At 32.7% G+C, this 24,225-nt stretch overlaps 2 protein-coding genes across 6 annotated transcripts; one reads left to right on the top strand and one right to left on the bottom strand.

Annotated features, from left to right (window-relative positions):
* Window positions 1–125: 125 nt before the first annotated feature.
* Window positions 126–18,028, top strand: LOC125061817 (probable serine incorporator). 5 transcript variants are annotated; one of them, XM_047667425.1, is made up of 12 exons: window positions 126–291; window positions 726–890; window positions 1,193–1,281; window positions 2,363–2,458; window positions 2,997–3,175; window positions 4,946–5,061; window positions 5,621–5,839; window positions 6,644–6,661; window positions 8,839–8,968; window positions 9,965–9,982; window positions 13,136–13,280; window positions 17,393–18,028. In XM_047667425.1, the coding sequence occupies exons 1-12, from the start codon at window positions 256–258 to the stop codon at window positions 17,523–17,525; spliced, it is 1,344 nt and encodes a 447-aa protein (XP_047523381.1). In that variant the 5' UTR covers window positions 126–255; the 3' UTR covers window positions 17,526–18,028. The 5 variants fall into 5 exon arrangements, with proteins under 5 accessions (XP_047523381.1, XP_047523382.1, XP_047523384.1 ...); XM_047667426.1 differs by lacking the exon at window positions 9,965–9,982 and having other exon boundaries at window positions 13,121–13,280; XM_047667428.1 differs by lacking the exon at window positions 9,965–9,982 and having other exon boundaries at window positions 127–291.
* Window positions 18,029–19,897: 1,869 nt separating this feature from the next.
* Window positions 19,898–24,141, bottom strand: LOC125061904 (O-glucosyltransferase rumi homolog). The gene is made up of 7 exons (XM_047667541.1): window positions 24,031–24,141; window positions 23,739–23,966; window positions 23,368–23,552; window positions 22,930–23,118; window positions 22,122–22,252; window positions 20,981–21,128; window positions 19,898–20,338 (listed from the first exon to the last, which is right to left on the bottom strand). Exons 2-7 carry the CDS (start codon window positions 23,872–23,874, stop codon window positions 19,919–19,921), a joined length of 1,209 nt encoding a protein of 402 aa, XP_047523497.1. The 5' UTR covers window positions 23,875–23,966; window positions 24,031–24,141; the 3' UTR covers window positions 19,898–19,918.
* Window positions 24,142–24,225: the final 84 nt, after the last annotated feature.

The raw sequence follows: 24,225 nt of genomic DNA on the forward strand, positions 1-24,225 counted from the left end.
AATTAAAAATGTTATAAAGCCTGTTTAAAAAATAAAAACGTTTTAGGCATTGTCTGTTGTCATATAGATACTTGACATTGATAGTTCATAGTTGTCATATGTCAATCGTCATTTCTCATTATCAAATCATAATTCATAAATTGTTTTATGTTTTCTTTGTTCGAACTTCGGGTGACGAACTTTTGTGTGTGTTTAAATTATTGTTGACCAAAAGATAAAGTTATTTTTCTGACGTTTTCTTAAGTAATTGCGACAATGGGTGCCGTATTAGGCCTTTGTTCTGCAGCCCAGGTATGTTGCCCTATTTAAAACCTATATATAGTATTGAGTCCGATTGGTTCAGGGACATCGTTATTGATTTTCTTCATAATTTATAAATACCTTAATCAACTCAGTAGCTAACGTAGCTACGTACTTAACAATATATTTATTATGTACGTAAAAGTTACATTACACACTTACACAAGATATAAATGACTCAATACGTTCAACGTATCTTCATTACGACAAACAGTTTTGACTTTCTCATTCTTCATTATAGTTTCCTTATCATGAAGAAGAGAACTGAACAAAAATAATCCAGCAATTAATGTCTATTGTTTTTTAGAAATATATATCTTACAATATCAAATTATTAGTAATGTATTTTGGTACTTTGGTTTTCGTAAAAGTAAAATAAATAAACAAGTTGTGTAGCTGTATAAGCTCTTCTATTTTATTAACAGCTGGCCTGTTGCTGTGGAAGTGCAGCATGCTCCTTGTGCTGTTCAGCATGTCCTTCTTGTGCAAATTCCACATCTACACGTCTCATGTATACACTTATGTTACTACTGATGACAGTGGTTGCATGTATCACACTTGCTCCGGGCTTACATGATGTTATGAAAAAGGTAAGTGCAGCTTCTGCAAACAACATTTAGAATTTGTTTATTTAGAAGTAAAAAATAGAGAAAACTACTAGGATATTAATGGCTGAAATTAATATTCTTTCATTCTAACACTTTACATTATAATGAAGAAAAGTTTGTGAGATTTTTCATATATTACCTCTTGAACAACTAGAAAAAATTCAAAATTACTTGTATCCTTTCTCACCATATTGTTTTTTTCATAGTATTGTAGGAACAACATAGAAAAATTATTATCAAAAAATTGAACTTGTTTGCTAGCTACTAAATTGATTGTGTTTCAGGTGCCATTCTGTGAAAATTCAACTGGTATAATACCTGGTAACATTAAATTTGATTGCGATCAAGCTGTTGGATATCTTGCCGTTTACAGGTAAAGACAATTTAATGAAACCAAGAACTTTTAACTGCAGAACAAACTCTATTAGTATAAGATCCCGCTATAAAACGACCTTCACCGAGATGCTTATTTAATGAAACTTATTTTATATTAAATTTAATATGTCAATAAATATAATCCATATGGGTTGCCTAGCAAATTTCAGTCCAGAGTCTGTTTAATTAATATTTAAAAAAAAAATTTTTTTTTATAATTAGCATGTAGTAAATTTTTTGAACTTTTTTCAATCAATATTTTTAATCAGGGTAGTATTATATATGTATCACTATAACCTTCTTTTATACTAAAGATGTATATATACTTTAGTGTCACATAAAAAATATACACATAAATAATTAATTGATTAAAAACAACCTAACTTTTGCATATTCTATGGGCTTCATACTTTCGATTGGTATAGAATTTATCTAATAATCATACCGGTGAAATGTTTAAAAAATTTTTTTTTTTTTAAATTAATTAAAAATACTCTGGACTGAAATTTACAAGGCAACCCATATGGATTATATTTATTGACATATTAAATTATATATAAAATAAGTTTCATTAAATAAGCATCTCGGTGAAGGTTGTTGTATAGCGGGATCTTAGACCATATTTAGATACACAAAAAGGACAGTGTAAAGAAATTTTGTAACAACAGGGCAAACCAAGCCAAGTTTGACTAACATGTAAATTTGATTCCTTGTAAAAATTGTTTCATGTTTGTACTCGCAATAGATGTGTATGTGTCTGCCTCTATAAGTGTTCTAGAACCATTTAAATATGCACACAACGGGGCAAATGGCTAGTTTCTGTATATGTATTTATTAACTATTATGCCACTTGACAAATTGATTCTAATGATTTGTATTAAGATTGGCAAGATTGGGTTTAGAGACTACATGTCTGGCTAAGTCAAATCTACAATTACAAAATTTTGACACATACATATTCATATCAATCAAAAGCTGTTACCTTAAGCATTTCATGCACATTACTATAGGTATTTAAATTTAAATAACTAGGAGTTGCTAGTAGACATATAAATTATTTGAATTCCATTCTATTCCAGGATTTGTTTTGCAACATGCCTATTTTTCATATTAATGATGCTTTTGACAATGGGTGTCAAATCTTCTAAGGATCCTAGAGCTGGTATACAAAATGGGTAATTATATATAGAGCGATAATTGTTAGAAATTAATTGGTTGAATGTTGTCTCTGAACTACTGGTTCAAATTGAAAAGTTCATTTTATGTCGGCTATAGACCGTAATAACCAAATTAAGGTGGATTTAATTACAGGGTATATCTAGTTATAACAATCTTATTAGTTATCACAAATTTATATTTTTAAATAATTAGTATCTGTTGAGTGTGCGTAATGTATCTTCTTAATCCCGACACAAAGGCCTTGTAATAAGATTGACGTATAAGTGTCTGCCAAGTGACTCCTAAACGAATAGACCGAATATGATGCGCTTTTATAAAGATCTGTTCCAGGTGATATTTTTATAATGGGTACTTATTTTTTAACATGTTAATAGACCAAGAATTTCACCTAATGTTAATTGCCACAGTCCATGAACACTTCCAGGGGGGTCGCGAATACGTTGCCGACCTTTATGAACAGCACAGTCTTTTCTTCTTTGTGTTCTCTCATAAGTGCATGTCTTTTTAGTCTTACACTCTTTTCAAATATTTCAGATTCTGGGGTATTAAATACCTGATTGTGATCGCTGGAATCATAGGAGCATTCTTTATACCGGAAGGTCAATTTGCATCGACATGGATGGTGTTTGGAATGATTGGAGGCTTCTGTTTCATCATCATTCAATTGATACTTATCATTGATTTCGCACATTCCTGGGCTGAGAGATGGGTTTGTAAGTATATTTTTTTTTAAATATATGTCTAAAAATAGTTCTGGATGTGCACCAATAGGTCGAATGAGGTTACTAAGACTCAGGTTAGGCAGTGCTGCTCTCATATTTGCCTGAAAAATATCTTTTCGGCATCTTAAGAAATCAATTTCTAATAAAAAAATCATTATTTGGAAAACTGTTTATACGTAATATTAATTCATTCACTTACATTAGAAAATAATACATAGGCTAGCTTATAAACGAATTATGTATTACATAGTGCACATTACAAGGTTATATACCTAGGCAAGATTATACAATCAGAGATATTAATATGACGGTATTGTAAAATTTTATGATTTGTATGATGGGCCAACAGAATAAATACATTTGGTACATATGGGGTCGTTCAAGCATTACGTAAGCAGGGGCGAGGGCGGGGTCTTTGATTTTCTTATTTGGTGACGTCAACAGTAATTATTTACTTTTTTACACATATTGTCTATGCTTGAAAACGAAATGCATTTTCGAGGATTCCTACAAAAAATTAATACGTTTATGTACTATTACTTTTGAGAGCTTTGCGTTCTTTTGCAGACCAGAGAAAGGGGTGGGGGGGAGGGGGATAAATTGTAGTAAATCTGCTTACGTAATACTTGTACGGCCCCTATGTAATCGCGTAGATATATAATAAATTAATAGTATTACGTTTTAAGATATTTAATTCTCATTAAGACTTACATGAGAAACTATACTATATACATATAGCAGGTAAGAAACAGAACACTGATTAGATTAACAACGCATAAAAAGAAAAGATAAAATAATACAATTTTTAAGCTATTGCATAGCTTCTATCGCGGGCCTCTAGCGTGGAGACCGAATCCAGAAATTCCGTGACGAAAGAAACCTTACGCGTTAGAGCGGGACAGAACGCATACTGCGTATTCACATCTCTCTGACGAGATCGGTGCAGCCGGTGCGCGTTAGAGTGAGACAGACTATATAGGGGAGTTAGTCTGAGTCTGGTAGGAGTGGTAGATTGAATTATTTTTTAATTTTTTGTTACACATATGACAGACTTGTGTAGATATTGATGTCGTCTATAAAACTGTTGAGCAGTGTTGGCCTAGTGGCTTCAGCGTGCGACTCTCATACCTGAAGTCGTAGGTTCGATCTCCGGCTGTGCACCAATGGACTTTCTATGTGCGCATTTAACATTCGCTCGAACGGTGAAGGAAAACATCGTGAGGAAACCGACATGTCTTAGACCCAAAAATTCGACGGCGTGTGTCAGGCACTGGAGGCTGACCACTTGCCTATTAGATTAAATAGTTAAAAAAAACTAAAAAACACGCTTTTAAAGCACATCAAACTAAAAAGTGAAAAATAATTCCTAATTTAGGCTGAAAATGGTAATGAACAAAAAATACTGGTATTATTGTGAAAAAGCGTGGGGCGCTCTGTGCCATAGTGTTGTTTAGTTTTTTTAACTATTATTTATTTTTTAGTTTAATTTTTTTCGGATTATTGCATTGTCATCGATCTTTGACAGGTGCGCAAAATTTGAATAAAATCTGTCCGTTTAAAGTGGGTCAAAATCGAGTCCGAAGGAGTCGGTTACATACATACATACAGGTGAAGCTAATATAAAGCGTGTAAAAATCATCATGAAACAGATTCAAAAATCTGAGGCCAAGGCCTAAAGAGGTTGTAGCGCCACTGATTTATTTATTTTTTAAAACTGTAGTTCATTACTACTCTATTTTATTGCTTTGTAATAATTTTCAGCGAATTACGAAGAAAGCCAATCAAAGGGATGGTACGCGGCTCTTGTGTTGGGGATGCTGGTCTGCTATGCCCTCACCATCACTGGGATTACACTTCTCTTTGTCTTCTACACTAAGGTGAGATTAATAACAATTTTCAATATATATGTATTCATAAAATTCTTCAGAACGTATGGAATCAATTTGTTAAAGACAAAAATCAGAAACTGGGAATTATCATAGCTTTGTCATCTGACAATATCCAAATTCGTTTGTGGGTCACACCTGTCAAAATTGACTGTCTCAAGCTCTTGATTGACAACTGACAATTACCATAGACAAGATGTTTAAAATCAAATACATAATTTAGTACAACGCCATCTAGCGACAGTGTGACGCAACTTTAATTAGGACGTGTAGTATTATTGTGGTACAATTTTTTTTGGGTCTTAACATTGGATCAAAAGAAAAAATATTATTCTTTATTTTATTTAAATATTCCATTTAAAAACTTTGAATTAAATCCATACATAGACAGATTAAATAAATAAATTTAATCTTTATCCAAATAATTATATATGAATTAATCTTTGCGTGTATTGAACTCCTAATTGACTGAACAGATTTTGATGATGTGTGTGTTCAAGTTTATTTATTATAAGTGGGGAATAGTTTAAGATTTTTACTTTTTTTTCAGCCGGATGGATGTGACCTATCCAAATTCTTCATATCAATCAACCTGATTCTGATGGTAATAGCCAGCGTGGTGTCCATCCTACCATCAGTTCAGGAGCACCAACCAGGCTCTGGTCTGCTGCAGTCGTCTGTCGTGTCTCTATACGTCATGTATTTGACCTGGTCTGCCCTTTCCAACTCAGCTGGGGAGTGCAACGCCAGTATTTCTGCTACAAATGAGGTATGTTATGAGAGGGACAAAGATGTAGGCTCTCTGTCTCATGGGTGTGATAGGGACAGGAAATGTGTGCTGTCTCGTTCATGTCCCATGAGTGTGAGAGGGACAGGAGATGTGTGCTGTCTCGATCATGTCTCATGGGTTTGATAGGGACAAAGATATGTGCAGTCTCGCTCATGTCCTATGGGTATGATAGGGACAGGAGATGTGAGTTGTCTCGTTCATGTCTCATGGGTGTGATAGGGAAAGGAGATGTGAGTTGTCGCGTTCATGTGCCATGAGTGTGAGAGGGACAAAAGATGAATATTAATTTACTGATTAGATCCAAAGATTAATTTGCGACGTACTGAAAACTAAATAAAAAAAATATTTATAATTGCATTGTAGAGTTGTGATCAATTTTTGACACTACTAGTGACGGATAAACAAAAAATATTTTCTTTTTGATATATTACGAATTACGATATATTCAAGGATATGTGATGGAAATATTAATAATTTAAAAGCCAAATTTTTTACCTGGGCAACGAACCGGCTGATGTCAAAAATAACACTGATTTTGTAAAAATCTTACATTAATCATAATTTTATAGTTATTTAAAAAAAAATTATGATTTTTAAAATTCAACTAACCATGATTCCACTGCTAGATGCCATAAATGTAAATTGTTTTTAATTTCAACTGGTTCGATTCCCAGGTGTCGCAAAAGTATTAAAAAAAAATCTAAGATATAAATTTTGTCTATTGATGAACTTTTATATATACTATGTATTTATATATTTAATATTTTAATGTGGCAACACAAGGACCCTAAAGAAGTTTGGGTATGTACGGAAGATTCAAAATTCTTTATCATTTAGTTGTTCCCCTATATCATTTCTTATTCAATCACACAAGAGTTCAGTATATAGTTAAAAAGGAATGGATTTTCGTACAGAGAAAGTCAACCTATACAATTTTAGAACGACTCTTTGTATTAAAATATAGTAGCGAAACTTTTATTATTTAAATTGCATTCATTCTATATGTATTCCTGTATATATGTTGTATACCATTACAGTGGAAACTCTTTATAACGAATTTCAAGGGACCAAGCACTTTTCGTTATAGAGAGTTTTCGTTATAAGAAGGGACGAAAAAAATTAACCAAATTTAACCAATTACCTACAATAATTTCTACTATCAATGGGTAAACTATTCTAAACACATAATAACGATACACAAAATTTGCACATACAGTGTAAAACTTTATAACGTTATTCGTTATATCGCAAAACTTTCTATATATTATTTATTTATTACCTTATTCACAAACATACACATAACAAAAATACAAAAAACATGTTACAAAAGTTAAAAGGCAACTCTCTCTATAACTAAACTCTATAACGTAAAAATGAGTTAAATTTGGTTTAACACAAAACCCAACCATTAATTCACTCTTTATAACGCAACGGTCATTCTCTATTTAGAGATCAACAACATACTTAAGTGTAATTGATTTTATAATCAGCTTACAAAACTAACCTATTGAGGTGTCGAAATTTCTAAATAGGCACCTGAGGTCATAAACAGCCGTCTCGCCATTGTTATTGTTAATTGCATTAACACGTGTACCATTATTCTTAGATTTCATTGCCTGTAGGAAATTTTGGTCTCAGTTACTAAACGCACCATTGTCCCCTATCTATCTACACTAATATTATAAAGAGGAAAACTTTGTTTGTTTGTTTGATTGTAATGAATAGGCTCATAAACTACTGGACCGATTTTAAAAATTCTTTCACCATTCGAATGCTACATTATCCACGAGTAATATAGGCTATATTTAATTTTGAACAAAAATAGGGTTCCGTAAGATATTAGGGTTTTTCGGACACAAGGTGTAAAAAATCAATCAAAAAAGTTACTTATTTTGCGTACCCTCCCTAAACTATTAAAGATAGAACCATAAAATGTTCTAAGTAATTGTAGATCTTATAAATATCTACAAAAAAGTCCGCGACACACTATACCTATCTATGTCGAGTGAGGCACAATAACCATAAATGATATAATGACATGGCAAAACGGCGTTTGCCGGATCAGCTAGTTGTATATACAGTCAAACCTGGATAAGCGAGAGTTCAAGGGAGCACAATATTATTCTCGCTTATAGAGGTTTCTCACTAACCCGAGTTATGCTCTCGCTAATGCAGGTACATGGGTAGCGTTTCTCTCTAATAGAGGTACGCAGCAATAACAAGTCACAGCAAGTGCGACCGTCTCTAACGCATTTAAAGTACATAATATAAATAAATAAAGCCGGACTGTCGCTTATAGAGGTAAAGATATGTAGCAGACTCACTTACGGAGGTCCATGAGGGAAAAACGACTCTCTCGCTAATAGAGGTTTTGGGAGCTTAAAATGACGGGTCCCGGCTATTACTCTCACTTATAGAGTTTTCTCACTTACTCAGGTTTGACTGTATATAAATTATTGTAATTGGTTAAAACTTTTTTTCTTTTTTCTCTCCGTATAACGAAAAAAATGTTTGGTCCCTTAAAATTCGTTATAAAGAGTTTACACTGTATGTCGAAATAAATGGTGTCAAAACTTTCGCTTTAGCAACGTGTTTTTTGACGTGATAACGTCTTTAAAATCGTTTTAGTCGGGTGACATGTTCAGAAACTTGTGTCACACCAAAACCCCACGAGCGCGATCGCAGGTATAACGAGAGAGAGACGGACCGATCTCCCGTCTCATCTCGAGCGCTGCCAGTCATTCCGTGAATGTATGAAGAAAAATGTATATCATAGTCGAATAAGTAAACTTGTCATTTTACACCCGAAATTTATCATCAAAAGTGTAAATAAAACGATAGATGTAATTTAAAATTTGAAAAAATTGTTATCTTCATTAATTCCTTACTTCCCAAAACTTATATCACCAATAAGACGTTATCACGTAAACATCTCGATCGTAAACCTACTTTACAAACAACCAATTTTTTTTTTCTAGACATCATTCGACAAGGAGTCTGTGATTGGATTAATAATATGGGTGTGCAGCGTGCTGTATTCATGCATACGCACCGCATCATCCTCATCAAAGATCACCATGTCGGGACACATTTTGGCTAAGAAAGAAGGTAATGATTTAATTATTCTTTGGGGATTTTACCAGCCGGCACCACTGCTATGTGGAACCAGCTGCCCACTATTTATTTTACTATTTTGACTTGGGTCCTTCAAAGAGCGAACCAATTCTTAAAAGGCCGGCAACGCACTTTTGTCAATGTGTGTCCATGGGGCGGTATCACTTAACATCAGATGAGCCTCCTGCCCGTTTGCCTCCTATTACATAAAAAGCTCTCGGAACTAAGTGATTAAATTAATTAAACCAGTTCTTTAATGAATAACTGGACTAGTAATTAAAATTCTAAAAGCAAAATCTTTGAACCAATTATTATGAGTTTTGCTGTAAATTGTAGTTGTCAAATGTCGCAGCCAAGTAGGTTAATTAGCCGTTCAATCAACAGCCTATACTCTGATTTTTAATTCCGTAGAATTCTGATATTTCATAAGTGTTGCTACTAAAATAGTTGTCTACCGAAAAAGGGACAAATTTGACCCATTTGAGGGCAATTATAAAATGCTACGTATTTTTTATGTTTTACCTACAAAAAGGTAAATCTTAATATTTACTTACTCAAGTCCCTACGTACGTCCCTTTTCACCATAAACAGTAAAAAACGCACAAGTAAAGATAACATTTTTTTAAAAAGTTTAACTAAAGCTGGAATTAGTAGGCAGTGATGCCAGCTAAAGAATAAAATATAGACATTAAAGTTAATTCGATATATTGTTCGTGATATTGAAATATTTGTTATTTTTTTATCAGGTCACTTGACTAAGTAAATATTTAGATTTACATTTTTGTACATAAAACAAAAATACGTACCATTTTTCTATTGCCCTCAAATGGGTCAAATTTGTCCCTTTTCGATGAAGAACTTCCTTAACACTTATGAAATGTCAGAATTCTACGGAATTAAAAATCAGAGTTTAGTTGGCTGCGACATATATATTGTTGTATTAACACACATTAATTTACGCATATCGCGTCGCTACACCCGGCTGAGGAGGTCTTATTGATAATGAAGGTAAGGTACCAGTGTAGTGGTGACGGCCTTGCTTAGATTCGATTCTCCTATTTTAACAGAGATAGATATATCTGAAAAAAAACACCAATAATATAAAAAACCTCGCCATATAGCGCACAGCTCGTTATGATCGTAGAACAATTAGACCAGGGTCGATAATTTTTGAAACCAAAAAAAATTACAGTAGGATGAAAAAAAAACCCATTAGAAAAGCAGGGGAATATGATCAAACTGAAAGGAAAAATAAATTACGGTCGATCCGAGTTCGGGAAGTGGGAGGGGGTGAGTTTTTAAGGGTGAAAAATTGTTTATCTTGATTTCCGGCAAAACTACAAGTTCTATGGAAAAAGTTAAATGGCAAAGTTGTAGGTCATAAAAAGATCTACAACTTTTGTATTTGCAATTTTTTCACATAACCTCAAAATTTAGGTGAAAAATTCAAAAAACCAAGTTTTTGGTTTTTTATTTATCTTTTTCAAAAAAAAATTTTTCTATGAAATTTGGTGAAAACTTACCTTATTATGTCCCAAATATACTGTAATTTATTTGATTAAAAATATTAATTTTTTCGCCTCATTTTAACATAATATCAAAAAAGCACCCTAATTTTCAATCGAAAATTCTGACGTCAAAATTTCAGCTTTTTTCAAAAAGTTGGTGTGCTTTCAGTTCGTTGAAATCTCTACTTTCCTATGGTAAATATATATATATATATATATATATATATATATATATATATATATATATATATATATTACCATAGTAAATCTTCTCAGAAAATGCAAAAAATCGTATGCAGTAACGCCCAGACCCGTCATCCCCTTCCTTACTTATTACTTACAACTTTGCCATTTAACTTTCTTTGATAGGACTTTTAGTTTTGCCGGAAATCGAGATAAACCGTTTTTTACCCTTAAAACGTGAAAAAATGTGATTTTTCTAGAAAACTGTGTAATTTAATGTTATTATTTTTATTTTGTTTCAAAACAAACCCTTTTGTTTGCTTGTATGCCAATTTTCATAATAACAGAATATGAATTAAAATAGTTATGACAAAAACTAACATGAACTATTTTGAAATGGCTGCCCTGTAAAGTTTACTATTTGTCAGATCCTTCACTATTCTACGACTATGACGAACTGTTTATTTAAATGGCAAAGTTTGAGATGTCATTGTAGATTGTCATCTGTCAAAGTGTGGAGTCAATTTGATTGTGCGTGTTCTAGTTTGTTAAAATGTGGAAAACTATTAATATATATATAAAAAACAATAAAAAATTAATTATCTTAAGGAAGTATTTTTAGGATAGACTGATGGAATTGACTCTATGAATAATATGTCAAATGTCAAAACAATTTGCATGTGTATACTGTATACTTAGTGTTGCTATATAATCAACTACCCCAAGGAGGTTTTTTATTTTATTGCTCGGGATATATACATTAGCTCTTTACTGGAACATTGTTCATTTGGTCAGAGGTTCAAGGGCAAGGACGCGTTTGTCTATTGTTCGATACGCACGTTTTCTTTTTTATTAAAAATAAAATTTATAGATTTTTTTAAATCTTTGACCAAAAAGTTTTTATATAAAAAAAACAAATAAACTACATTTATTATTTCTTCTTTAGGTCCGTATTTTTATGACGTTGTTTTCGGTTTATTTTATATCCAATAAGTCCTCTATCTTATTGGTAAAATGGTGTATATTTATATGTATATGTCACCGGAATATAACAAAATTCATAGGTTTCTATGAGAGATAAATTGTATTATTTTACGCCCACATTTTCTTAAATTGATAAACTTACCGAACTCATGCGTCAAATAATAAGTAAGCGGCATGTGCGCTCTGATTGGTTGAATAAGTCACTAACCTAATCTTACCTAACCGTTTAGAATCTTACGAATGGATATCCGATAGTTTATAACCACAAGACGGCGCAAATTGATTCCTAGGAAATTTATAAACTGGCGGATTATGGTATATTCCGGTGACATATATATACAGCAAAGTTAAATTAGTAGAATCGATGTGCTGTTTATGCAATGTTAGTATATTCTAGCTACTTTAGAAGTTAAAGTTACTAGCTTGCAAAAGGTTTTGATATAAAAGTCCAAAAATCTTTGGTGTAATATGTTGATTAAAAATACACATCATAAAATTTAGCTGGTGACTTTAAAACGCAAGAACAGAGCCCTTACTAACTTAGAAACAAAAGACTAGGCCGTCCATGTATACAGATACCGGCAAACTTCTTGAGCATTAAACAAAAGGGAGTGGGGGAAAGTTTGCGCATCGTACACACAAACGTCAACTGATTTACCAATCACGCGATCGACACGTCACTCTCCCGCCAAGTGATACCTAAAAATCGCTTCCGCGCAGGCAAGGACATTTGTTCAAGATGTTTGCCGTTATCTGTATATGTAGTTGAAATCACAAAGGTTGCCAATGCTTATAATAACGATAGCAGTACCCATACCATGGTGAAACCAATAATGAACTTAGTTGGCAGAATTTATTATCGACTTTTGTTATGTATAATATTTTTAGTTGAAAGTTGGATATAAAAATAAATCAGTGGCGCGCAATCTAATAGGCAAGTAGATCAGCCTCCTGTGCCTGACACGCGCCGTCGACTTTTTGGGTCTAAGGCAAGCCGGTTTCCTCACGATGTTTTCCTTCGTAAGACCGAATGTTAAATGCGCACATAGACAGAAAGACCATTGGTGCATAGCCGGGGATCGAACCTACGACCTCAGGGATAAGAGAAGGTTTTAATTATCAAAAATTTTATTTTAAGTTTATAGAAAAAACGACACTAAACAATAGAAAAAACTACAATGTTGATTAAAGCTAACTTCAGGGTGTCGGTTTTTTGTGACGCTACGCGCATCGTAATAAATTACTATCATCATTTTTCCCTAACGCGCTAAAAGAACTATAACTTCAATGATAATTAATTGTAATTTTTTTGACAAAATATTTAATTTAAAAAACACTTTCCAATTATTTAACCAAAAGTCGATTTGAATTCTGTCAATTAAGTTCAAAGCGAGTTCCAAAGGAATTTGCTATCCATTTATGCTATACCCATCGCATAATAGATGCATGTCGGCTGGCTCACTGAGCCCAGGTTATGATTCCATAGAGGGTGATGGTGGTGAAGCTGGTGATTCAGAGGAGAAGGTCTACGACAACGAAGTAGAGGACACGGCCTACTCTTGGAGCTTCTTCCATTTTGTATTTGCTATGGCAACGCTTTACGTTATGATGACACTCACAAATTGGTACAAGTATGTATATTTGAATTATATCTAATATATAAAATTCTCGTGTCGCGGTGTTTGTGGTTAAACTCATCCTAAACGGCTCTACTGATTGTTATGAAATTTTTGTGCATATTCAGTAAGTCTGAGAATCGGCTACTATATTTCAAACCCCTAAGTGATAAGGGGTGTCCACCCCAAAACTTTTTTATTATTTTTATTATGTGACCTATTAAAAAATACATACAATCCTAAATTGTCATCCCTCTACGATCAACCCCTAGTTTTTAGTATAGTTATTTTTATTAACCTAAAAAAATGTTTCCTAGAAATAATAATATGGCAAAACAACGTTTGCCTGGTCAGCTAGTTTAAAAATAAAAATACCAGTATATTTTTTGCTTATTAATCAGTGATAATGTAGCATTCAAATGGTGAAAGAGTTTTAAAATCTGTCCAGTAATTTTATAAATAAATAAAAGAATAATACAAATATTTCCTCTTTACAATATTATAGACCACAAGCCCATGAACAAAAAATACCTGTGAAATGACCCAACGTGAATTACGCTTAGAAGCCTGTTACTATATCTGAAAATAGTTCTGAGCACTATGCCGTCATTTCTGAGCGGTACATGTGAGTACGTGAGTGAATGGACTTTCTCAGGTACAATGGGGGAATTTCGACTAATTATTAATGTACGGCTTTGTTATAAGTGTATAGATGATTAAAAATAAATGTCGAAAAACCTAGTGCCGTACAAAAGTGATGGTGCCGGAAGTCGGTGCAAATTTTTAATTCGACGACAGTTGCAGAAGCAATATAGGTCATTTATTACTGTACGGCATTTGTGTGATTCCTTTTGGACACATATACAGATACTTTACCCGTAAACGCCGTACATATTCCCAGCGGAGCGGTCGAAAGCCAAGGGTCGCAACATATGTCTGATTAGCATATAGGTGATGATGATATGAAACAACATAAAATTAAATGATCTTGAGAGTACTTCACAAATAGATAACATTTTCCAGCATGCCGTACATTTTTTGTGGAACACATAGGTGTATGGGGTAAATTACTTTCCTCAGAAAAGAGTCATTTTCCGGTGACTTTTATCTGTACGGCAATAACACAGGTTATTAATACTTTAGACAATCTTCAATAAAAGATAAATGCCGTACACTTTCGATAGTCCGCTACCACCGCCTACCAATACAGGGCGTCCCAAAGTTATGGGAAATGAAGGGAAAGTACCTTAAATATCGTAGATAGTGTATTTTACTAAAAGAAGACTTTATGTTATTTTTAAAAGTTATTAATTCTGCATTCTAAGATTTTTTAATAATTACTTGCCTCGTCTGGGAATCGAACCGACTTAAATGTAAAAAAAAAACACCCCTACTTTTATGATGCCAATTGAAAGAATGGCCAAAAACTAATAACTCTTCTTAAGTAACATAGTATTTTAAAAGAAAGGAACAGCGTGAATATATCTTTTTAATCAAATTAAAAACATTATCTATCGTATTCGGCCTAAAAAAATCCCCTACGAGTCTGTTACTTTAGAAAAGTTATTAGGTTTTGGCCATTGTTTCGATTGGCATCATAAAAGTAGGGGTATTTTTTTTTTAATTTAAGCCGGTTCGATTTCCAGACGAGGCAAGTAGTTTTAAAAAAATCTTTGAATGCAGAATTACTAGCTTTTAAAAATAACATAAAGTCTTCTTTTAGTAAAATACCTTATCTGCGATATTTAAGGTACTTTCCCTTCATGTCTCATAACTTTGGGACGCCCTGTATTATATTTTTATTTTTGTTAAAAATATTTTTCCTTTACCTCTCTCTGCTGGTACGATAAGGCTGTAAATATACTTTACAGCCTTATGGTAGTATACTCAGATATGTACAGTTATTAATGACCTTAAGGGACACCTCAAACGTCGTCGAAGTTTTTATCAGCTGTAAAGAATAATCTGGAGTAAAATGTACGGCATCTGGTTTTTTTTGTTTATTTATATTTGTTACATATAAAATAACAATAATCTTTGAAAATATTACTCCCCATATTACTCTAAGAGCATTTGAAAAGTCATCTAAATTTCGGAAATTTCATATATTTTTTATCATAATATTTTTATTTGTTACCATTTATAATGAACGGCTCCAAGGTACAACGGTAATATTTAGTAACATTATGTAAAAAAACAAGTTGCCGTACATTATTCTCTGATCTTACAGCAGTAAGAACTTGGTAAATTCTGAAATTTCGATAAATATTTAATTACACAAATATTAACTATAATATTTGGACGGCATAATTATAAAACATTATTGTCCGTGTTAAATAATATTTTGAACATGTTGCCGTACTTTTTACAATGACCTTAGGGTATATGGGTGTAGGGGTAGGGTTCCGACCCTTGGCTTTCGACAGCTCCGCTGGAAATATGTACGGCGTTTACGGGTAAAGTATCTGTATATGTGTCCAAAAGGAATCACACAAATGCCGTACAGTAATAAATGACCTATATTGCTTCTGCAACTGTCGTCGAATAAAAAATTTGCACCGACTTCCGGCACCATCACTTTTGTACGGCACTAGGTTTTTCGACATTTACTTTTAATCATCTATACACTTATAACAAAGCCGTACATTAATAATTAGTCGAAATTCCCCCATTGTACCTGAGAAAGTCCATTCAGTCACGTACTCACATGTACCGCTCAGAAATGACGGCATAGTGCTCAGAGCTATTTTTAAATATAGTAACAGCCTTCTAAGCGTAATTCACGTTGGGTCATTTCACAGGTATTTTTTGTTCATGGGCTTGTGGTCTATTAGTATAGAATAGACAGCTTATGGCTTGTATTCCCTGGTGTACTTTCAGATTTTGTTTATTAAAATCTGAAGTCTGAGAATCGGCTACTATCTATCTTTCAAACCCCTAATTGATAAGAGGTGCGCCCCCAAAAATGTTGTTTTTATTTTTTAGAATTTTATTTTTTGTTTTTATTTTTTTATGAAACAGCATACAAAAGTACATACAACCCCTAATTTTCTATTATTGTAGATAGTTATTTTGTAACTAAAAAAATGTTTGCCGGGTCAGCTAGTATTTATATAATTATAATTTAGTTACATATTTTATTTTTGATTTTTCAACTGTTATCAACACGCCTGAGTGCATGAGTGAGTGTGTGGGTGCAAAAGTGTGAGTGTGAGTGAGTAAATGAATAAAGCGAATGAAAAATAAACGTGGTTTTTATTATAGTTTTTGGAGGATTGTATTTAAATTTTTGAAGTGAAACTTCTTTATCGGGGTTGGAAAAAAATTTAGTGTAACATTTTTTTCGTTACGCGTCACATTTTTCCGTTACGCGCCATCTTTTGAAGTGAAACTTCTTTATCGACGTATGGGAGAAATTTTGTAGCAGGTTACGCGCCATGTTGCTTTTTGAAGTCAAACTTCTTTATCGGCGTTGGAAAAAAATTTACCGTCACATTATTTATTATTTATCATTCAACACTTAATATTTTAATGACAAGTAAATTCATTAAATCCCTAACATATCTTCCTTTTTCCGTCCCTCTAAGTATCGGAAATCTAAACTTTTAGATTTGTATAAATATGAACAACACTTCAAGATTAGTTTGCCACAGAAGTTTCACTTCTGACATGTGTACTTTGTACACACACATTTTTTTTGAAGTGAAACTTCTTTATCGGGGTTGGAAAAAAATTTAGTGTAACATTTTTCGGTTACGCGTCACATGTTTCGGTTACGCGTCACATTTGACCGTTACGCGCGTCTTTTTTTCGTCCCTACCACGGTTGATTCGAAGAGATTCTAAACCATTAATAACAAAAATTTATAATAACTATAACAATGATACGAATAATATTATATTACAATTTATGAAATTCTGTAATAATCTTAGTGGTAATAAGGTAAAATGAAATAATTGTATTATTTGTATTCAAGTCTGTGATATTAAAAGCCTTTTGTTAAACTTTATCTAATTTAACTTTATTTAACCAATTTCTGTAAAGTTAGTTGCATATAGATAATTTTTCGAAAAATAAGGTCATAAAGAAGTTTCACTTCTAACGTGTTGTATTTTTTTAAATTTCAGTCCAAGCTCACAACTGTCAAAGCAGAATGTGGCGTCAATGTGGATCAAGATCACTTCGTCGTGGCTCTGTGTAGGCCTCTACGTTTGGACCCTGGTCGCACCCGCCTTATTACCAGACAGGGAATTTAATTAGACTTCTAACCGACTCAGAGTTGTCTATTATCTGTAATGTAATTAACTAACCGATAGGTGAACTTCAATATTTCCTTCATTAACTGTTAATTAACGATTCTGAGTACGCTTTTAAGTCAAAGTTAGAGATTTTTGGATTACTATTGAGTCGTCGTTTTAGATCTAAGTGTCTTCAAACATTTAATCAGTACTTGTAAAAAATATTAGCTTAGGAATATATTATTTGTTGATTTATCTCAGACAATCTAATTAAAAAATCTCGGATACAACTATGAACAAAGCAATTAAAGGATTCAATAAATAATTACATATTAAAACCCGTATAAGACGATTTTACAGATCACGCAAAAACAAAAAAAATGGAAATCGTATGTAACGGGTATTCAATTAATTATAAAATATTTACACTATTTCTTCTGTAATTGATCTCAAAATCCCGTAATTAGATGTAGTGGCATATAGTAATTGGATATTGTATATAATCTCATTAAATATATATTAAAATTTAAAGAGTTTTATTCATTCCTTACAAGAGTTATGGATATAACATTAGTTAAGCTATATATTACTTAATATTTAATAGCAAAAACAACAATCGCACACTTGAAGCCAAAATGAGCCCTTTAGTTTTTCCCACACTCAAAAATTTTAATTTAACATTCTCAATTAACAGGTAAGTAAACTATCTATATACATAGTTAAAATATAAATGAAGTATCTTTTTGTATGTGTTCTAACAAAAAAAAGAGTGCGTACGTAACGCGCGTAAGAAGTTATACTTCTTTGGCATTATTAAAAATAGTTTTTGATTGCATGCAAATAATTAATTACAATTAAATAATCAAAGACTGGAAAGGAGTCATTATAGTCAATAAAGTTCAATTTACATTTGAAAAATTTAGTAAATAAATATTTATTATTATTCTCTTACATTAAGTGTAACATAAATTCTATTATTATTCGAATGTTGTTTTTAAATGATGTCCAATGCCGTAGCATCTTCCGTGGGCAACTTCATTCTGTTAATTTTGTGTTACGGTGCGCGCGCATCGTAAAATTTCACTCTCATCAATTATTAATAACGCGCCTAAATAAGTATAACTTAAAAAAAAAAATGGTGCGTGTACTTATGTACGCGCGTAAGAAGTTATACTTCTTTGGCTTTCTTTATTTTTTTTAAATATTAAATAATTAATAATAGATATTTAGCGTTAATAATTTAACAATATTTAATATTTAGTATATTATTCAATTATTAATTAATATTAATAACAATTATTATTTATTATATTATTAATTTAATTTAATAACTAGGTATGTTTCATAACCTTTTAACTAAGTAACAATAGGTCTTTGTGAAAAAGCATTGCTAAATTTCTTTGAAAAAATAATTAAAACTGCTTTGTTTGTTAAAAGGTACTACAAATGTCATTATGGTCATACGTCACGCATATTCTATTTCTTTTTACTTGTCTCATTCCCATCTCGCTCGCGCACGCTCGGCGCCCATACTGAATTTTGTGTCACGGTGCGCGAGTAAAGGAACGGCAACGGACTTTTGGTTTAAAAATAATTTATTTAAATCAACAGAGTGACAGCACTTAATTAAGAACTAAACAATAATCAACTTAATATCTATGTCTTCATGAATTTATACATTCAGATTTACTTACTAAGTATTGGTCGTTGCTGACGCACGACCTACATTCGGCTTAGTGCTAGCAAAGCATATATTAGTAGGGTTGGTACTCTTAACTCGCGCGCATCGTAAAATTTCACTCTCATAAATTTTTCATAACGCGCCTAAAGAAGTATAACTTCAAAAACTTGCCAATAACTAACCTTGGGCCTATATTACTTTAAGTACAATGCGTTTTTAACTAACCGCTGTTTTGAAAATTCGCAAAATGGACACAACCAAAATGCGCTCACGCAATTAGCAACTTCTTCCCCCCACCTCACATAGGCTATAATTTATGATCTTAGCTATATTTATTGTTAAGTTTGATTAAAACTCATTAATTAGGGTTTTTTTTTTAATGGCTCTGGCACGGTTTGTGCATTAGCCGGCGTCAAGTATAAGATTTTTTATAATTCGTGCTTTTGCCTTTGAAATTCGCCCATGTCCTCCATGTAGGGTTTAGGCACTCGCCCGGTAACGCACAACCCTCCCAAAGGCCGAGACCAAATTTTAAATTAAATTAAAACTTGCCCTCGAACTGTGAATCGAACCCGGTACCCCTCACCTAGCTGCCACTTAATAAGACCGCTAGGCTATGAGGCCCCCTTCAGTAGTGTTTACGTGAAAGAGTAACAAACGTTACATTTTTCGCATTTATTATATGAATAGGATATATATTAAAAACACACAACTATGCGTAACGTATATTTCAACTACACTCTTATAACATCATCGCTTTTAACTACATCATATTTGACAAGTTTCGCATATTCTTTCAACAGCTTCCTCCAAAAACACTTCACATCTTTGTCCCTCAGATTATCCCAAATCTGTTGAAACCCTTGATTTGCTATACTCTGAGCTAAATCATCATTATCTTTAAAATAATTAACATAATGAAGAATCTCCTCTTGCGTAGCCTTAGGGTTTATTGGTACATAATGTATCCACGGCTTTAGTGATGGATAGAAAAATTCCAGCCAGTCGTTACCGACGTGAAATATCAACGATTTGCATAGAAATAAATGTTTGAATCTAAAACTCGCTGCGACTCCTCTATAATTAAATAGGTACTTGTATTTGCAATGATCTTCAAATGACACTTCATTCGCTGGTTCGGCGTATAGTGTATCCTGCAATTAAGTTATTTTAAGGTTATAATGAGTGTTGAAGACCCCCCCCCCCATGTAACGCGCCGTAACGTTTTTCTCGACTCTTTATACCTAAAAGTTACCATTGTGGGGTGTAATTTAACAATAACGCGTAATTCAATCCCCGCCCCGCATCGTAACGTTATACAAAAGGACCCCCCCCCTCCCTCCCAAAACTCGTTACGTAATACTTAAACGCTCCCAAAGTCGTGCGTGCGAACGTCCTTTTTTTGTTACAGAAGGCTCATCTGATCTTAGGTGATACCGCCCATGGACACTCACACTGCCAGATGGCTAGCAAGCACACAGCCGGCCTTTTAAGAATTGGTACGCTCTTGAAGCACCTTAAGTCGAATTGGTTCGGAAATACTTCAGTGGGCAGCTGGTTTTACAAGGACGTCGAAGTGATACGGATGGTATTTTGTATTACTTGAGGTCCGTATCAATTCTTAAAAGGCCGGCAACCCACTCGCGAGCCCTCTGAACTTGAGCGTGTTTATGGGCGGTATCACTTATCATCAGATGATCCTCCTGCCCTGTATAAAATAATATAGACTGTTCGAGGATCCTTCCTGTAGGAAGAGCAGCACCTTCCCAACTCCACTTATTCGGCGTTTAACTTACGGCATCAGATTTCCAGGCTTGGTTCTTCGTATATTTGGCATCTACCAGATCTGGATGAGATCTAGATAATAATATTAAGGCGTCTCTTTCTTCGCTCGTTCTAGATCCTCTAAAGAAGGCTTGTGTCTTCTTCTTTTCCCATGGAACCCTACAATGTGAAGGGCTATAAAATCTTCTAGCTTCTTTTTTTGACGTACTATGAATTTAAAAAGGTCTGGAATGGAATCTGGTCTTTTCTTATCTCTTATTTATAAAAAAAGGCATATAATTAAAACACACTATTAAGTTTTTGAAATGAAACTTCTTTAGATACATGAGGGTAAAAAAAATTTCGGAACGTCACGAAGATGTGCAGCGTTTTTGTCGAAGAAAAGTGAGAGAGCGATGGAGACCGATTGAGAGAAAGTGAGAAGGGTGAATTACCTTATAGAAATTATATTTTTAAATTTAAAATTTCGTAAAGACAATTTTTGAAACATTAGTAAGTATTTTATATTTTATGCAAAATAATTTATTGAAATATCAAATTACGAATTGTACATTAAAATGTCAGGTTTTTTACTGTCGAAGAAATAAATTTAAAAAAATTAAACTTATAATTTGTACTAATTTTTGACACTTCATATTTTAATGAGAATTAAATTCCTAACAAAACAACCTTTTTTTTACAGAAGTACACACGTTTGGACACAATCCCACCTGATGTTAGTGAGATACGGACGGAAAGCACGCCAGGAGATACCTATTGAACCGCCACCTCTTCAATGAAGATATAAATTTAATATATTTTAAATTAAATATTGGCTGTGGAATATAATCAAATGATTACTTTAATGGATCCCAACTCTCTGTACATATAATGAAGACGAAATATCTTTCTTTTTCATATAAAAAACAAAAATCATTGTTACTGAAATTCATATCTATATATATACAAAATATTATGTTGGTTTGTGTACGCTTCAAAAACTCAAAAAGCACCGATCGATATGAAATTGAAAATGATATATCATCCTCATCAAGGATTGTTTTTATCTATTTTTTTCCACAAGTATTGCAAAATTAATCTTATATGAAATGTTTTCTTTGTTTTGTTTCACATCTCAACCATTCAATCACAATGTGCCACAGCGATACATACTTATCCGCAGCTTTGGTTATAGATATCCTATGTTGGTCCCAGCGGCCAATACCAGTTGGGTATAATGATATGGCGGGTCCACCTTCCCAAAAGCTCCAGGCAGGATACATTATATCATCATAGTCCTTAGTCTAAAAAACAATATATGTTTGTAAAAATAAAATATAAATAAAATTTATTGTGTCAACTGTAACTGTTAAGTGGTTGAGACACACATACACATAATTAATAATTGAAAGTGGTTCAAATTTCAGCTAAACCATACTTCCCTTAATTGCTTTACACAAGTACAGATACCGGCAAACTTCTTGAGCATTGTTTAAAGCTCACATTGGGCATTGTACACATACGCTGGACACAAACGTCAACTGATTTACCAATCACGCTATCGACACGTCACTCTCCCGCCACCCCCCCTCCCGCTTCTGCGCAGGCAAGGACATTTGTTCAAGATGTTTGCCAGTATCTGTACAACACATTTAAATAAAACTCTCTCTATAAAAAAGCGAGATTTAGAGCGAGTCTCTCTCTGTAAATTATTTAAAGATGTCTGTCCACTTTGTGCAGCAAAAATTTAAAAGATTAATTTTAATAACATATAAATTAACAATATAATTACTAAAGAAATATTATAGGTGAAAATGTCCTGAACTATTTCGCTATATGCAATGTCTTGGACCACTATTGGTCACTATATAACAGCAAATTTTGAGAGATTATGTATGTATGTCTATGTATAAAATTCAAGATTTTTAAAATCTAAATATTTTATTTTATTTCCAAGAGTTTAAGAACTGTGTATACATACTTTGCTGAAAGAAAATACTGGGATATTCTTATGTCCCCACTGCCGATTGACTTGAGGCCAGTCTCTCGTATTTATAGATAACTCCATATTTGGTAACTTTGGTGACAATAATTTTAGGTAATGCTCAACTCCAGCACATCTAGCGGGGAAATGGCACTCTTTTTGCCTATACAACTTGCCATCTATAATCTAAATAACAAAACAAAATTTTATTTATAAGCTTCAGATTTTATTAGTCTTTTATATATATAAGGTCAAATGTATATAATACTGACAAGGTTTAAGTTTACTTAGAAGTTACTTTGTAACATAGTTGAGGTCAAAAGGAATACATAGAAAATAGAGACTATATAAATAACAAAATTACCATTGGACCCATATTTGATTACCAAACTACCATTCTTATTAAAAATATATGTTGTATACCTAAGAACAAACCTGGTACTTAGTTCCCTTATTAATGGCCTTTTCTACCATATCTTTATTTATACCCGACTGAAACGGTGCTAAATCATTTATTATTACTTGAGCATGGCAAGAACAGTTATCAGAAGAGCAAGGTTTATATTGGGTTGTTGCTAATTTAAATTCATTTGTAATATATGAAGTCCACTCATTTATTTCTGAAATAATAAAATTATAGATGAATATTATTTTTATAATAAACATCGATGTGCGAACCACACCACAACACCCGTACAAAAAAATATAGTAATTAAAAGGGATTATTTCATAAAACTATTTTAGTCGTAAAGTGCCGATTGCATGTTCCTTATAAACCCTAGCAGATAATAAAAACATGTTAATACCTTTAGAATATTTGTTTTTATTTCCTTTGGAGCATGTCGATTCACTTGTACAAGTTTCAATATTACATTTTGAGAAAGATAGAAGTAAATAATAAATAAATGCAGAAAACCAAAATCTAGAAAACGTGAAATACATTTTGTGTATGTTTTATGCTATTAAATTTTAACAAAAATATATAATTCTTAATATTTTAGAATTAAAATCCTTAAGATAAGTTAACGTATAATATGGGACTAGGTCAATTGGTGTGAATTGTCTTAAAAAAAAAAAAAAAAAAAAAAAAAAAAATATATATATAATATTAACCGCATGCTTTGTTTTTGTTTACTGTTTTTAAATAGCAGACGCATCACGCAGTCGCACTGACAATGACATTCCTATTGCGATTAGTAAAAAGTGACAATACATTTTATATTGATAAGCCAACTTTCAAAAAAAATACAGATAATATCGTAATGTAAATTAGTAATGTTTTCAGTGTTAAAT

The sequence above is a fragment of the Pieris napi genome, chromosome 24, assembly GCF_905475465.1.
Source record: "Pieris napi chromosome 24, ilPieNapi1.2, whole genome shotgun sequence".
Taxonomy (NCBI): domain Eukaryota; kingdom Metazoa; phylum Arthropoda; class Insecta; order Lepidoptera; family Pieridae; genus Pieris; species Pieris napi.